Below are 13428 nucleotides of genomic sequence, written 5' to 3'. Positions count from 1 at the left end.
TCTTTTTCTTCAAGTTAACAATCCTAAACGTCTTTGTTTAAAAAATAAATAAATAAATAAAAAATAGGAAATACACTGATGAAAGGAGAGATGTTTTTCTGTAACAACGGAAACAATAAGAGGTTTTGGGTTTGAACTATAACTTGGACTCTGGGGTATTGTGTTGAATATTGTGGCGGATCAATACGGGAATTAACTTTCTTCTTTTCATTTTGTGACCTGTTGTCTTATGATGCTATGTGTTAGCTTGTGACTAACCACTTGTCCATTCAGCATGTGCATGGAAAAAATGAGGACTGTCTGCTAAAATTGCGTAGGATCTGTGTCGCATCAGGTTGTGAAATTGTTTGCCATGGTCCTTTGGGAGTCATTGTAGATTAGAAAATACTAAGGCAAAGCTTGTTCCACATGCCTGTAGAGCATGAGGACACCCTTAAACTTTCCTACCTGCTCCACCTTAATTCAAGTTAAAACTTCCTTAAAAGACAAAAAAATAATAATGAAATCAACCCATGTACTTTGTATCAAGCAGTCGAATGTTGTAAAAAAGAAACGTCTGATATAAAATAGGATTAAAACAATTCTAAAATTAAGTTTACAAGTCCTATTACCTGTATTGACATTTATGATTTCTAAAACAATCAGGAGGCTTTTTTATGCTAGATACTGGTGTATCTGGGTTACATGCCCCCTTTATTGGTGGGTGTTCTGTCAATACTCAGCTCCTCTCTGTAAATACCAGTAAAACGTCACATACACTCCTGATCAAAATCTTAAGACCAGTCAAAAAATTGCAAGAATTTGCATTTTGCACTATTGAATCTTAAGAAGATTCTAAGTAGAGCTTCACAATGTTAAAAGAAAATATTAGTGCAAGAGACAAAACATTTGAGCAGGGAATTTTCTGAAAACTGCATTTACACTCAAACATGATTTTTTCAGCTGATCAAAAGTTTAAGACCATAGTCTTTAAAAGCCAAAAGCTGTGCAAAAATCTGGATTCCATGTCATGTTCTGTGAAGTCTTTACACTGTCAAGACCTCCAGATGGCAAAAGCAAAAAAATTCACTGACTCTGAACGTGGCAGGATTGTTGAGCTGCATAAGCAAGGCCTCTCACAACGTGCCATTGCTGCTGAGGTTGGACGCAGTAAGACAGTCATTTTGCATTTTTTAAATGATCCTGAGGGTTATGGAACAAAAAAATCAAGCGGTAGACCCAAAAAAATTTCACCAGCTCTGAACCGCAGGATCCGATTGGCTGTCCGTCAAGACAAGGGACGATCCTCTACCCAAATTAAAGCCATTACTGGTGCCGACTGCAGCCGATAACCATCAGACGGCATCTGCAAGGGAAGGGCTTCAGAAACAAAAAACGTCTTCAAAGGCCACGTCTTCTTCAACTCCACAGAATTGCCCGTTTGGACTTTGCAAGGGTGCACCAAACATGGGACATTGAAAGGTGGAAGAAAGTTGTCTTCTCTGATGAGAAAAAGTTTTGGCTTGATGATCCTGATGGCTTCCAACGTTACTGGCATGACAGAGAGATCCACCTTAGATGTTTTCTACACGGCACAGTGGTGGGGGCGCCATCATGATTTGGGGTGCGTTTTCCTTCAATGGACAATGGAGCTTCAGGTTGTGCAGGGGCGTCAAACAGCAGCTGGCTATGTGGAGATGTTGCAGCAGGCATCCCTCATGACTGAGGGCCCTCGTCTGTGTGGTAATGATTGGGTTTTTCAACAAGACAATGCTGCAGTTCACAATGCCCGCCTGACAAAGCAGTTCTTCCAAGAGAACTCTTTTGGACCATCCTGCATGTTCCCCGGATATAAACCCAATTGAGAACATTTGGGGATGGATGGCAAGGGAAGTTTACGAAAATGGACATCAGTTCCAGACAGTGGATGCCCTTCGGGAAGCCATTTTCAACACTTGGAGCAATGTTCCCACTAGCCTCCTGGAAACACTGGCATCAAGCATGCCTAAACGATTGTTTGACGTCATCAACAAGAATGGTGGAGCTACTCATTACTGAGTCCTTTTTTGGCACTTTGATTTCTGTTTTGGGGGGTTTTGGAGGTTTTTTGAGCTATGGTCTTAAACTTTTGATCAGCTGAAAAAATCATGTTTGAGTATAAATGCAGTTTTCAATTAATTCCCCGCTCAAATGTTTTTGTCTCTTATGCTGATTTCTTCTTTTAACATTGTGAAGCTCTACTTAGAACCTTCTTAATCCAATAATGCTAAATGCAAATTCTTGCAATTTTTTGACTGGTCTTAAGATTTTGATCAGGAGTGTACATGTGTGGTTGCTGATGCTCCTCATTTAATCAAGCTGCTGAATCCCATTGCTGACCTTACAGCACACATCGCATGCCATTCATCTCTTAATCAGGCCACTTCTGGCTCCCAATGTGTTCCTGGTGCCATTTGATGTAGGTCAGACCTGCCTGGCCAAGGCCAGGTCCACATTTTGACTCAAACATTTCCATTCACATTCACTTTCTCCGCCAGCCAGCTGAGCTGTTTCTGCTTCAGAACACCACCTGTTTGGATGGAGCCTCCTTATTGCATTTATTTATTTATTTTTTGTTTGCTTAACATCAATTATGAATTAGCGGGCTAATCACCATCGAGTGCGGCATTAACATAATAAGCTACCAGAGTTTTATCTTACCTTTTTTTTTTTCTCTCCCCCCACACACAGGATGAATCAATCTCCTAGCAGCGCATTATTATTATTATCATTATTGTTATTTTTCCCCACAGGAATGAAAGGCGGTTGCCTCGTCTCGTCAGTTCAAGTCCATTAAAGTGGCTTTTCCTGCGTTTAAATCCTCAAGCTGCAGACAGTGACGCTCCGGAGCGTCGACAGCATCAAGTTAAGAGAGCGACCTACAAAGAAAAAGGAAACCCACCACAGCGCCGCAGCTGGAGCCAGTTACTCCTCGTCTTGCCAGGCTTTTTGTTTCATTCACAGGAAGGAAAAGCGTCAGAAGGACGTCGAGCCGCTCGGCTTGTTCAAAAGGACGAACGCCGGACTGTCTTTGGAAGCAGCGCGGAGCGGAGCGACCGCGCTAGCAGGTGAGATAATTGCAGAATAAAAGGCTAAAAATCTCCTTTCGCCCTCCGACGCAGGCGAGGCGCGCGGTGGATGAGGCATGACTGATGCGCGCGCTCCCGGCAGATGAAGCGCTCGCGCTCGTGAATCAGACACGCCGCCGCGGCCGTGGGAGTGAACCGCAATAAGGAATAATTTATAGAATAAAATAAAAAATAAAAAATAAAAAAACACAGGATCCTTGTTTAGACGGAGTCCAGCTGTTGATTTATTTTCTTTCTTCTTTTATTTTTTGGACGCTTTCGCGAAAAAACAACTGTAAGCATCACGAACATAAAATGTTGTGGACTAACCATGAGTGGACTTCATCTCCCATGTTCGGAGAAACCCAGAGATTTAAATAGTTTATATTTAGATTTAGCGGTCGCCTTTTGTCACTGTAAAATGACCTGATGCATTAAACCCTGTGTGAGCCGATACATGGTCCTTCTCCATGTTATTCATGCTTCTTCTTACATGCGCCTTTCATTGACATTATAGGACTCGTTATATAAGTCTCCGTCCCTGGATGATTCAGTTAGAGCAGTTTTCCGCCCGCAGGGCTCAGCTTGCACCCATGCAATGAAAAAAATAAAATAAAATATACATATAGCCTACGTATGAGAATACTCAGCCTCTTTAGAGAGACTCAAGTTGTCCCCAGTGCAGTGGATTTTGCAGCAATAATGAAGATTATTTCATTTGTTTCAGGGACAGTCTGATGAGCCACACGCAATCTCTTGCTTCCCATTCATTAAACGAGATGGCTTATGATACGCTCAACTACACCTGGGAGCTGCCAATCCTGCACACAGTCAAACTCTCTCCTGTTTAAATGCTTTCCTGGAAAAATATTAGTGAATCCCCAGCTGATTCAGTTTTGTACACACAGTACCGTGTGCCATCCAGGACTACATTCATAACATACGATGAGCATTCATATAGTTACTGTTCTTTTTTGGGGGGGTTTCTCGAAGCATTCAGAACCATATAAATCACTGCATTTGCTGGTGACTCTTAATCACTCATTGGGCATCGACAAAAGATACACACTGTTATCATTTTTATTGACGAGAAAGTGTTGACAGACATCTCTACTTGTGATTTCTTAAAATAATTCTACCTAAGGGAAATTGTTTTCAGGACAGAAACCTCAAAACAAGTAAATAATCTAAAATAGCTGACTTTGACTGTTGAAAAGTGGGAGTTTGGGGAGTGCAGGGATAAGAAAAATAAGAAAATGATGACGCCGGAAAAACCTGTGTCTCCACAAGTTCTTTTCTGAAAAAGACTGGGATAAATTTGAACATAATAACCTCTGTTCCCTGCCACTCAATGTCTTTAAAATGTTCATTGTTCAGTCGTCAGAGTAAAACAAGTCTAAAAAGAGCTGAACAATTAAATATAGTAGCCTGATAAAAACAAATAAGAGCTTATAAGCAGGTTAATATTCATTGTTGAATACGACAGAGGCTTTGTTTTTGTACCATAAACAGACATATGTCCTTTATTTAAACTTGGCAAGGGGAAAGTGTTGGAGTTTCTAAGATGCTAGGTGACCTGGAAGTAAAAAGTAACAGAAGGCATTCCCGCCCACTGGCTCCACAGGCACCAGGCTGCCCCCACTTTCAGCTGTAACCTCCCATTCGACACACATGTAGTGGTTTTGCACAGCATAAGGAATGCATGGAACATGAATATGACTGTAATGATATGACTTGCAAACAAAGTAAGAATGCAAACTGAAAAATATATTAAATACATGGCAATATACAAAACAATGTGGTATTTACACTGTATTTCTATTCAAAACAGAAAAGGATTATCATAGGAAATTGTAATTTTTTTTAAGTATGGGTTTTGTATTCCGAGTTTTTTATGTGTTTTCTATATTTAGCTCTGTTTACTAAGTGCTGATTGCTCTCCCCCAGTCATTTCCTGTTTCTGTGCCATCATTAGTCTCTTCTTCCCAGGTTCCTCATCCTGGTTCCTGTGTCTCAAGTTCCCTTTGTGTTTTCTGTAAGTTCACATTTTGTTGTCCAATAAGTCTACATCAGCATGATGCTCTTGAGTTCCTATCCCTTTCAAAAACCCATCTTGATGTTTAATTTTTAACAACAGATCAGTAGTGAACCTTTCTTGGAGTGGCCTTGTCAAGGCTGGCCTGAAATCCACTTGAGATGATGCAGCATGACAATATTCCTCCACAGGGCTGCGAAGGCTCATCGTATGTTATGAGAAACGTTTCACAGCAATTGTTGCCACCAAGAGTTGAATAGCTGCTATGTTTGGAGAGCAATTGCTTGTTCTCATTAGAAGGTTGGTATGGCTAGACTTTACCCATAATAAATTGAATCATAATTTGAAAACTTCATTTTGTGTTTGCTCTGGTTGTCTTTAAATATATCAAATGGCTTCATGATCTTAAACCTTCAACTGACAAAAAGTGGAAAACAAGAAATTTGTAAGAGATATTGCTGATTTTTTTTTACTGCATTGCATAACTGTAATAGCCTATAATGTTATGGGGTCTAAGCAGTCCTTTGCAATTTCAAAATAAGATGCAATGACACTGAATATTTGTTTTATGTTTTGTACACCCCTAATAATTAGAGCGAATCTTTAATAGTCAGAACCAGTCGATGGTACAGTGGCTGTGCTTTCCATTCTTTCAGAGACGTTTGTGTTCTCTGAAAAAGAGTTTGTGAGAAGGCAGCCACATTTAGAAGTACTTCCAGTAAGGTGTGCTGCAGCTTCAAAGAAGAAAGACATAAACCAAACAAACTACATAGTCGTACGTCATCCCTTCTGCTAGGGAAGTCCTGCTGGCTCCACTCCAAGACAACACGTGGTGCCTGACTTTCTCTGCTCTGTGAAGGTGTGCAAGGATGGATAAAAGACGATTCTCACATAAGAATGCATTTATTTTATTTATTTATTTTTCTAAAATTATCTTCTGTGTGCTGCTTTCCGTGTTTTAGTATCTGCAGCATCGACCGGCGACTGCAAGGGAATCTTTCCCTCACAGAAAGTATTGACAAACTTATTTGTGCGAGTCAGATTTAAGCACACGATCCACCCAGGTCAATGTGTTTTGTCTCACATGTGTGGAAGCTGAGGTCCCTGCAGCAAGAAAATGACTGACAAAGCAATCCCTGAATACAAGCACTGCTCGAGTGGTTGGGAGTGTGAAAAAGATGCTAAGTCCCAGATTTCATAGCTTCATATCATGCATGAGGTTTCTGAACACCTCCCTGGGTCATTTATCGTTTCCTCTGCGTTCCCTAATGGTTTTTCTTGCTGTGCGGGAGAATCATTTGTAAAAGCAGCCTTGACAGTCTCTCCAGGGTACAGGACACAGCAGCGAGTGTGCAGCTATCTCCTGATTTGGAAGCAGAGGCATGAGCGGAAACGTGAGATCAGCATTTCGTCCTCATTCATTACTCGTTTTCTCTTGTGGGGAAAGCAGTTTAACATGGACCCTCTGGTGGGGTCACTGTCTTCAGAGTGAGAAGTGTAAATTGAAGATTGCAAGTGAATGGACGTAAATTCTGTTAGGACGCACTTTATAATATTCAGCAGCTCTCCTGCTACTTGTAGGGGAAGTTGAGGAGACTGCTTTACGATAAGGTAATTTCTTCCATTTTAAGACTAATCTTGCATCTAAGTAACCATGGTTACAGTATAGTTTCTAAGCTGCCGCCAACTGAAATGACTGAAGACAGTAATGGCCATTGAAACGATGGAAGTTTAAGCACGATGGACGATGCCCGTGTGCACGATGCCCGTGTGCACGCCGGCATGCTCGGCCCGTGCACACAGCATGTTGTGCATAATGCAAATGTTTTTCAATCAGCTCAAATTTCGTGGAGGTCTTGTCTTGCCATGTGAAAAGCTTCCTGTCGTTTCAACATTGTGTCTCCCTCCCTGTGTTCTTCTCCCACAAGATGCCTGCGATTCACTGGAGTTAAAAATAGATATGGCCCCCCGCCCCCACGATTCCCACCCCCAGTGCAGCTCGGGCCTAACTTTATTTTCGCAGGGGAAATGAAAAGCACATATACTGATCGGGCTGCAGGGACAGAAGGAAAAACAATAACCTTCAAGAGCCAATGACAAGAGAGTTTCTGTGCACAAACAAAGGATGGGGATTTGGAAGCCTGTCATGATTAAACCAACGTTGCTTTTGCTTTTTAGAAGTGTAAAATCCAAGTGTTTTGATTGTGTCTCTTTAAATTGTTTTTCTATAGCTGACAGCCATGGTAGTAAAAAAAAAAAGACATCACATCCTCCTTCAAGTTTATGTTTTATATGTCAGAATATTTACATATTCAACCATTTAGAATATTAATTCCAATGAGTCTCATTTGTCTGTACGCCTTTTGAAAGTAACATTTCAATAAGTCTACATTTGCTGCTCTTTGTTTAAGGTGTTTGATTTTCCTGATGTAATATTTAAATTTTATATCTTTTTTTATTAGCTGTAAGTGGAAAATGAGCCTCATAAACAGAACAACAACCTCCACCTAACATCCACCTATGCGTAATTAATCTAAAAAATAAGTTGCTTTACTTTAAGTTTCTGAAAATAAACAGGCTTTCCAAATAGTCATATCTGTTGAATGCATTAGTAACCAAAGGATATGGTGTGCTGTTTGAGTTTCTACATTTTGTTTTGTTTTGTAGAGGTAAGCTTTGGAGTACAAATCGCTCAACAGATTCAACACATTAATTGTTGAACAAAAATAAACCCAACATGTAAAAGCTGTGTGTAAAAAACCAAGAACTCTGTTGCCAAATCCTATTCAACGCAATAAGGTAAGCAGCAGGTAGGTACTGCTGGTTAATTATGCCTGATTAACTGAACATCACGAAATGTTACCATCTTGTTGTTCATTGTTGTTTAATATTTAATGAGGGTGGTTTCCACAATCCGAATTTGATATAAATTGTTTTAGAAACAATTTCGCACATAAGCCTTAGAATAGAAAGAGGGTTTTCTTTCTTTTAATGGAGACTGTATGTGGTCCTCTCACTGGAAAGATAATTCAGTTTTGACACAGTCACATGGACATGGACTCTTCACTTGAATAATTCATTGTCCCGATCTTACCTTCTGCACCAAGCGATATAATATTAATACTTTCTGTTTCTTATAAGGCCGACAGCAATCTTCATATCTCATCTGTGCAAACTGAGAGTGAGGCGGACAGATGATGGGATAGAAGAAGAGCCTTAAGGATAAATAGAGTAAATGAGCAAGAAGGCGACGTTGCGAGGAGATGGAGACGGATGCGAGCATGACACGGGCTGAAGTCAGAGTGTGACAGGCATGCAGAGGAGGAGGAGGAGGCAGAGGAGGAAGAAGACGGAGGTGGGGGAAGAGATGCTGGATGAGTCAAAACCCCTGAGCTTCGATGAACTCTCTGTGAAAGACACAGTGCTGAAAAGACGGCTGGCGTGTGCCCTCTTTGCCATGTCTAAGACAATGACATAATTATCATCAAACAAGCAAGGACACGCTGCGAGAGCCCCCGACTCACGCTTGGCTCTTTTTTTTTTATTTTTATTATTCACTCACTTATTAATCATTTTCCTTTCACTCTCAGTATTACTTTGGGCTGACATCAAAGCCAAATATGTATAGTTAGAGATATTCCTGCAAAACAATATGGTATTTCTACAATCCCACTGTCAGTTAATACAAACAGTAATAATAAATAGATTTTACATACAGTACAGTCATAAAACTCTCCCTAAACTTAAAAAAAGTACTATTACTTTTACATTGATATTGCACAATGTATGGAAACACTTTGGTGAGTAGCGCTGCTGCAAAACAGGGTCACAGAATGCGGTTTAACAGGCTACAATAACAGAGAGGCATTAACTCCATCATAACGTGTGTGTACTGTGTGGGTTTTGATTCTGCTGAGCCACAGTGTCACTGCTGACGCTCTTTTTCAGCAAGTCTCCTTGCTTTGTTCTGGAGGTAACGTGACTTGCCCTCTTCAAAACGTTTCTGCTCATCGTCTCCTTCAATCTGTGGACAAAAGCACAAGGACAAAAGACTTGCTTTAAGATGCACATTTGTCACTTTCACATTAGTCTGCACAGGAATGCTTCCTTTGCTGCAACATTATGCAAAGGCGCAAAAGCTCTGATCTAATTTACCACCCTGTGCTTGGCAATCACCATTCATCATCTCGGTGAAGTGGTCTTTCTGCATCAGACGTGGAAAGTTTGCAGAGGATATTTCCCATCAACACATCTGAAAGTGTTTGAAGTTTCTGTGAGGTACTAGGCTCTAGTGTTGTATTAAACAGCAACGCAGTGGGAAAACAGCGTAATTCGGATAAGCTGACACCGAACCTGTATGTTAATATTACAGTAAATGTAAATTAGAAATGACTATTTTGAGATTATCGCTATCTCCTTACAAAGCCCTCAGATCCCGTCTCTTGACCTGTCCAACAAATGGAGCTTTGTTTTTTGTAATGAAACTAAATCCACTATTGAAATGTTTTAATGAAATTTCACACAGATTTCACTAAAATTTTTCAGTAAAAACATTTTTATTTATTTTTGCTCTGCATGCTCTAGCCTTAACATATGTAAGCGTGACACGGCGAAGCAGGAAAATTCATCCTCTTTAAATTCTCCTTTGCAAAATATTCCAAATCCGCACAAGCCGCTGAGAGGATGTAGTCGGTGCGGGATGATTGAGAGAAGACAAAGACTGCATATTTTTCTTGTCTGTATCTGCTGATACTGGGCAGGTTCGCCCAGTGTCCAGCTTCACTATCCTTGCCGAAGGAAAGCATTCCCACTTGATGATACCAAAGCAATATTTTCATTGAAGATGATGTGTTGAAGGCGATGCGCAGTGCTAATTTTCCTCCAAACATAGTCTTTTGCACGTCAGGCAAATTGTTCCTTTTTAGTCTCCTCTGTCAAGAAAACCTTCTTTCACATTTCTTGAATCCCTTCATATGACAAGCTGCAAACAGAACTTGCATGTTAAGATCTATTTCTTTTTGAGGACACACTCAGATTGCAAACTCAAAAGAAGATACCAGTCTCATGGGTGAGGTGCAAACCTGGCAGATTGGTAACTGTGCCACAAGAACCGTCGCAGGTACAAGTCACTGGGGATCATGACTCCAATGTGACGAGAAAACAAACACCAACAGGTTGAGGAGAGTGCAGCTGCAGTTTTTGGTTTGTTTGCCGTATACCAGTTATATAACCGTCAACATATTGCTCAGCCAGTTATGCTTTGTTGCCATTCAGCTGAAAGCAATGCATAATTCCAGTTCGTTGGGTTTCAAAGAGGGAGGAAGACAGAGTTTCAACACAATTCAGCATTTTAAGCAAATGCAAACTATCGGACACGCCGTCCATTCATTCTGTTTTTAACTAAGTTTGTCAACCAAACCTGAAGAGCCTTCATAAAATCAGCCAGTTTATCAATTTTTGCGAGGGCAAACAAAATTATATTGTGCAAACAGGAAAAAAACTAGTTACTATATGTATGTAATGATAGTGAAAAGCTTAATTTTTTAGGCTAAGGTTAAAAAGAGGAAGGCAGGCAGTTTTACTATTGACAGCCCGGAGGAACACAATCTGTTAGTATGTTTTTAATATGCCTTTATTCTTCTACCGGATGGCAGATGGCAACGTGAATTATGCCCTGACTTGGAAGGGTTTTGAGATGTAAGAGGCTGTTCTATGGAGAAAGTCACTGTGGAAAGTTGCTGAAAAGAGGGAGTTGTGTGCCACTGATGTGTTCTGCTGGCTTTACTACTCTCGGCCGGTCTTTCTTGTGTAGACCAGTGCAGCTTTTGAATCATACTGTGCAGCAGTGGGTCAGGAGGCTCTCTATTGTCGACCAACAGAAAGTGGTCAGGAAATCTTGACGGCGCTTTGGGGCTCAGGAAACACGGTCTCTGTGCAGCATTCTCTCACCTGATGGGAGATTTGTGTGGTCAAGCTGAGGTCAGTTGAGATGTGTAATCAGAGAACGTCAAAGCTCTCAACCATCGTCACTCTGTGAGCTAAATTCTCATCAGCTATTTTCTGGAATTTGTTATTATTTATGTGGTTTCAGAGATGATTCTGTTCATGTTAAAACAAGAGAACCACTCTGTCAGGGGTAAAAAAAAAAAAAACTCCTTCCAGTAGACTGTCATCACTTTCCATTAGCCATAAAGTGGCGGTAAACAGAAAAAACTGAATGATTGTGTTTATATATTGGCTGGGAAAGAGGTCATGGGTGTAAAGGCATAGAGAAAAAGGCTGAGGATTCACCCTTACGTTGTGCCAATTTTCAGTATTACATGGGTAATGCCTGACCACCCAGCCCATCATTCTCTGAAGAAGTTGTAGGTAAATCTGAAAAGGTGTGTACGAGCCTACAAAAAGTCAGGCCTACAAATCTGACTGACATACACCAATTCTGCAAACTGTTGTGAGAAGTTTGTGAAAGAAAGTTTGCCCAAAGTTATACAGATTAAAAGAGAATTATCCTTAGTAGTGTCCAAATATATGATGACTTCTGAATTTAAATTCAGGTACAAAAAAACTCTTGAAATGGTTGGCATTTAGAAAAAAAGTCTTGGTTTGGTAACTAACCAAAGACATGAGAAGTCTCTTCTGATTTAACTTTAGGCAGTGAGAAAAAATGTGCATGTCTTCGTTGTCTGTAAATATGTGGTTCCAACTGTAGGTATCGTCCTGTTCACACCATGTGTAGAGAGCCAATCACTGTCTCAGCTGTTTGCTTGGTATGCAGACTAATGTTGGTCAAATCAACAGGGAAATGGACCAGAAATTGAAAAAGGGAGTCTAAAAACACTTGGTGATGATGAGGGATAGTGTAAATGGCTGACAGTCATTAAGGCACTTGACTGTGCTTATTTTGGGTTCTGGGATAATTGTTGGTGACAAGACACAGCGGGAGTGAGAGATTGGGGAAAGTTGTAAATAGATGAGAGCTGAAATAGACAATAAATAAAACCTACAGATTCCCAGTAAAGCCGTTGCTCTTATATGACAAAAGGTCTCCATTTAGCAGACCTTGTCAGAGACTAAGTGTTATCTTTTCCTGGCACCTTTTGACAACCAGGAGCTACAGCAATAACAAATAGTATTATTGGTAAAGCCATCTTGATTAATATTTACAATGATGAAACTGCCACAACTGAGCTTTACACAAAGATTAGAAAGAGATAAATAAAGGAACATTGAACAAGTTTCATAGAAACTGCATAAAAACATGAGGAAAAAAAAAACATCGGTACCAACATCTGTGTTTTTAACATGATCAGATCAAGCTGCCATGGTGACTGCACACTAGTGGACTGATCAGCCCTTTTATCACTGCTTGTTGCTGTGTTTAATGTGTTTTGGTTTTCTTTTTAAGATGAAGCTGCCATCCGGAGTCGTGGTCACCTAACCTGGTCCTCATCACAATTTCAAGTGTAATTTTGGAGCAATATGGTTTGCTTCATTCACCCTTTATAAGTACGCTGTATTTTTGATTCATTTTTGACAGGGGTGTTTTATAATTTATTAATGTACTCTTTTTTGGCTCGTTCATTCTTTACAGAATCAGATGAAAAGATGGCATTCATTGCCACTGATCTGCTTTGATTTTTGTCTATAAAATGGCTTGCTGTTCATTAGCAAGCGCATGGAATCCATTCGAGAGGAGTATCAGGGTAGGGAGGATTAGCTTGATTTTATAATCATAGACCCGCTGTGATTATTTTGTGCAAATTGTTCCTGTAATAATTAAATACTCCACTGGCAGATGCAGCACGACTAAACTACTGCTGAAAGTGACTCGCGGTAGCAGTTAGCCCCACCATGTCGCAACCTGCACCACAGAACAGTTTATGCCAGTGAAGCTGCACCGCCTTGCAGCCTGAAAGAAAAAACATTATTTAGTTAAGCGTTTTCATTCTATTTGTGAGCCACAGCTGTATGCACTGCCACAGCATTGCCATGTTAGCAGGAATAGTTGCTGTCTCAGGGTAAGTTATGAATTACAACAAAAAAAAAACACATTCAAAAGCATAAAATTCTTCCATTCATCCATCAATGTTTTTTTTCATTCACTCACTTATTGATTATTTTTTACAAAACACCATAGAAAATACCAGGGGGAACACAGTAGCTCTGTACCAGTCAAGCGTTACTGGTGCACTCAAGCTCCTTTGTAATGTTTTTACAAAAGACATTCACATTTTTCTACATTTCTCTAGCTTAAAAGACATATATCTAATTAATTGTCATGAGAACAGGTAGGTACTCTTAACTTTG

At 40.2% G+C, this 13428-nt stretch overlaps 2 protein-coding genes across 6 annotated transcripts in view; both read right to left on the bottom strand.

Annotated features, from left to right (window-relative positions):
* Positions 1–3241, bottom strand: part of LOC129372440 (probable G-protein coupled receptor 153) — a 34474-nt gene extending 31233 nt beyond the window's left edge. Inside the window, exon 1 of the mRNA XM_055049764.1 lies at positions 2680–3241. The gene's annotated coding sequence lies outside the window, so the exon portion shown is untranslated. The remainder of the gene's footprint in view (positions 1–2679) is intronic.
* A 5411-nt stretch (positions 3242–8652) lies between these two features.
* Positions 8653–13428, bottom strand: part of acot7 (acyl-CoA thioesterase 7) — a 45976-nt gene continuing 41200 nt past the window's right edge. For all 5 annotated transcript variants that reach the window (XM_055049819.1, XM_055049820.1, XM_055049822.1 and 2 more), the window contains one exon: positions 8653–9145. In XM_055049819.1, coding sequence (XP_054905794.1) covers positions 9047–9145 — 99 coding nt within the window. In that variant the 3' untranslated portion in view covers positions 8653–9046. The remainder of the gene's footprint in view (positions 9146–13428) is intronic.

The sequence above is a fragment of the Poeciliopsis prolifica genome, unplaced genomic scaffold (assembly GCF_027474105.1).
Source record: "Poeciliopsis prolifica strain line A6 unplaced genomic scaffold, Auburn_PproV2 SCAFFOLD029, whole genome shotgun sequence".
Lineage (NCBI taxonomy): Eukaryota > Metazoa > Chordata > Actinopteri > Cyprinodontiformes > Poeciliidae > Poeciliopsis > Poeciliopsis prolifica.
This window is presented reverse-complemented; position numbering and strand designations above follow the sequence as displayed.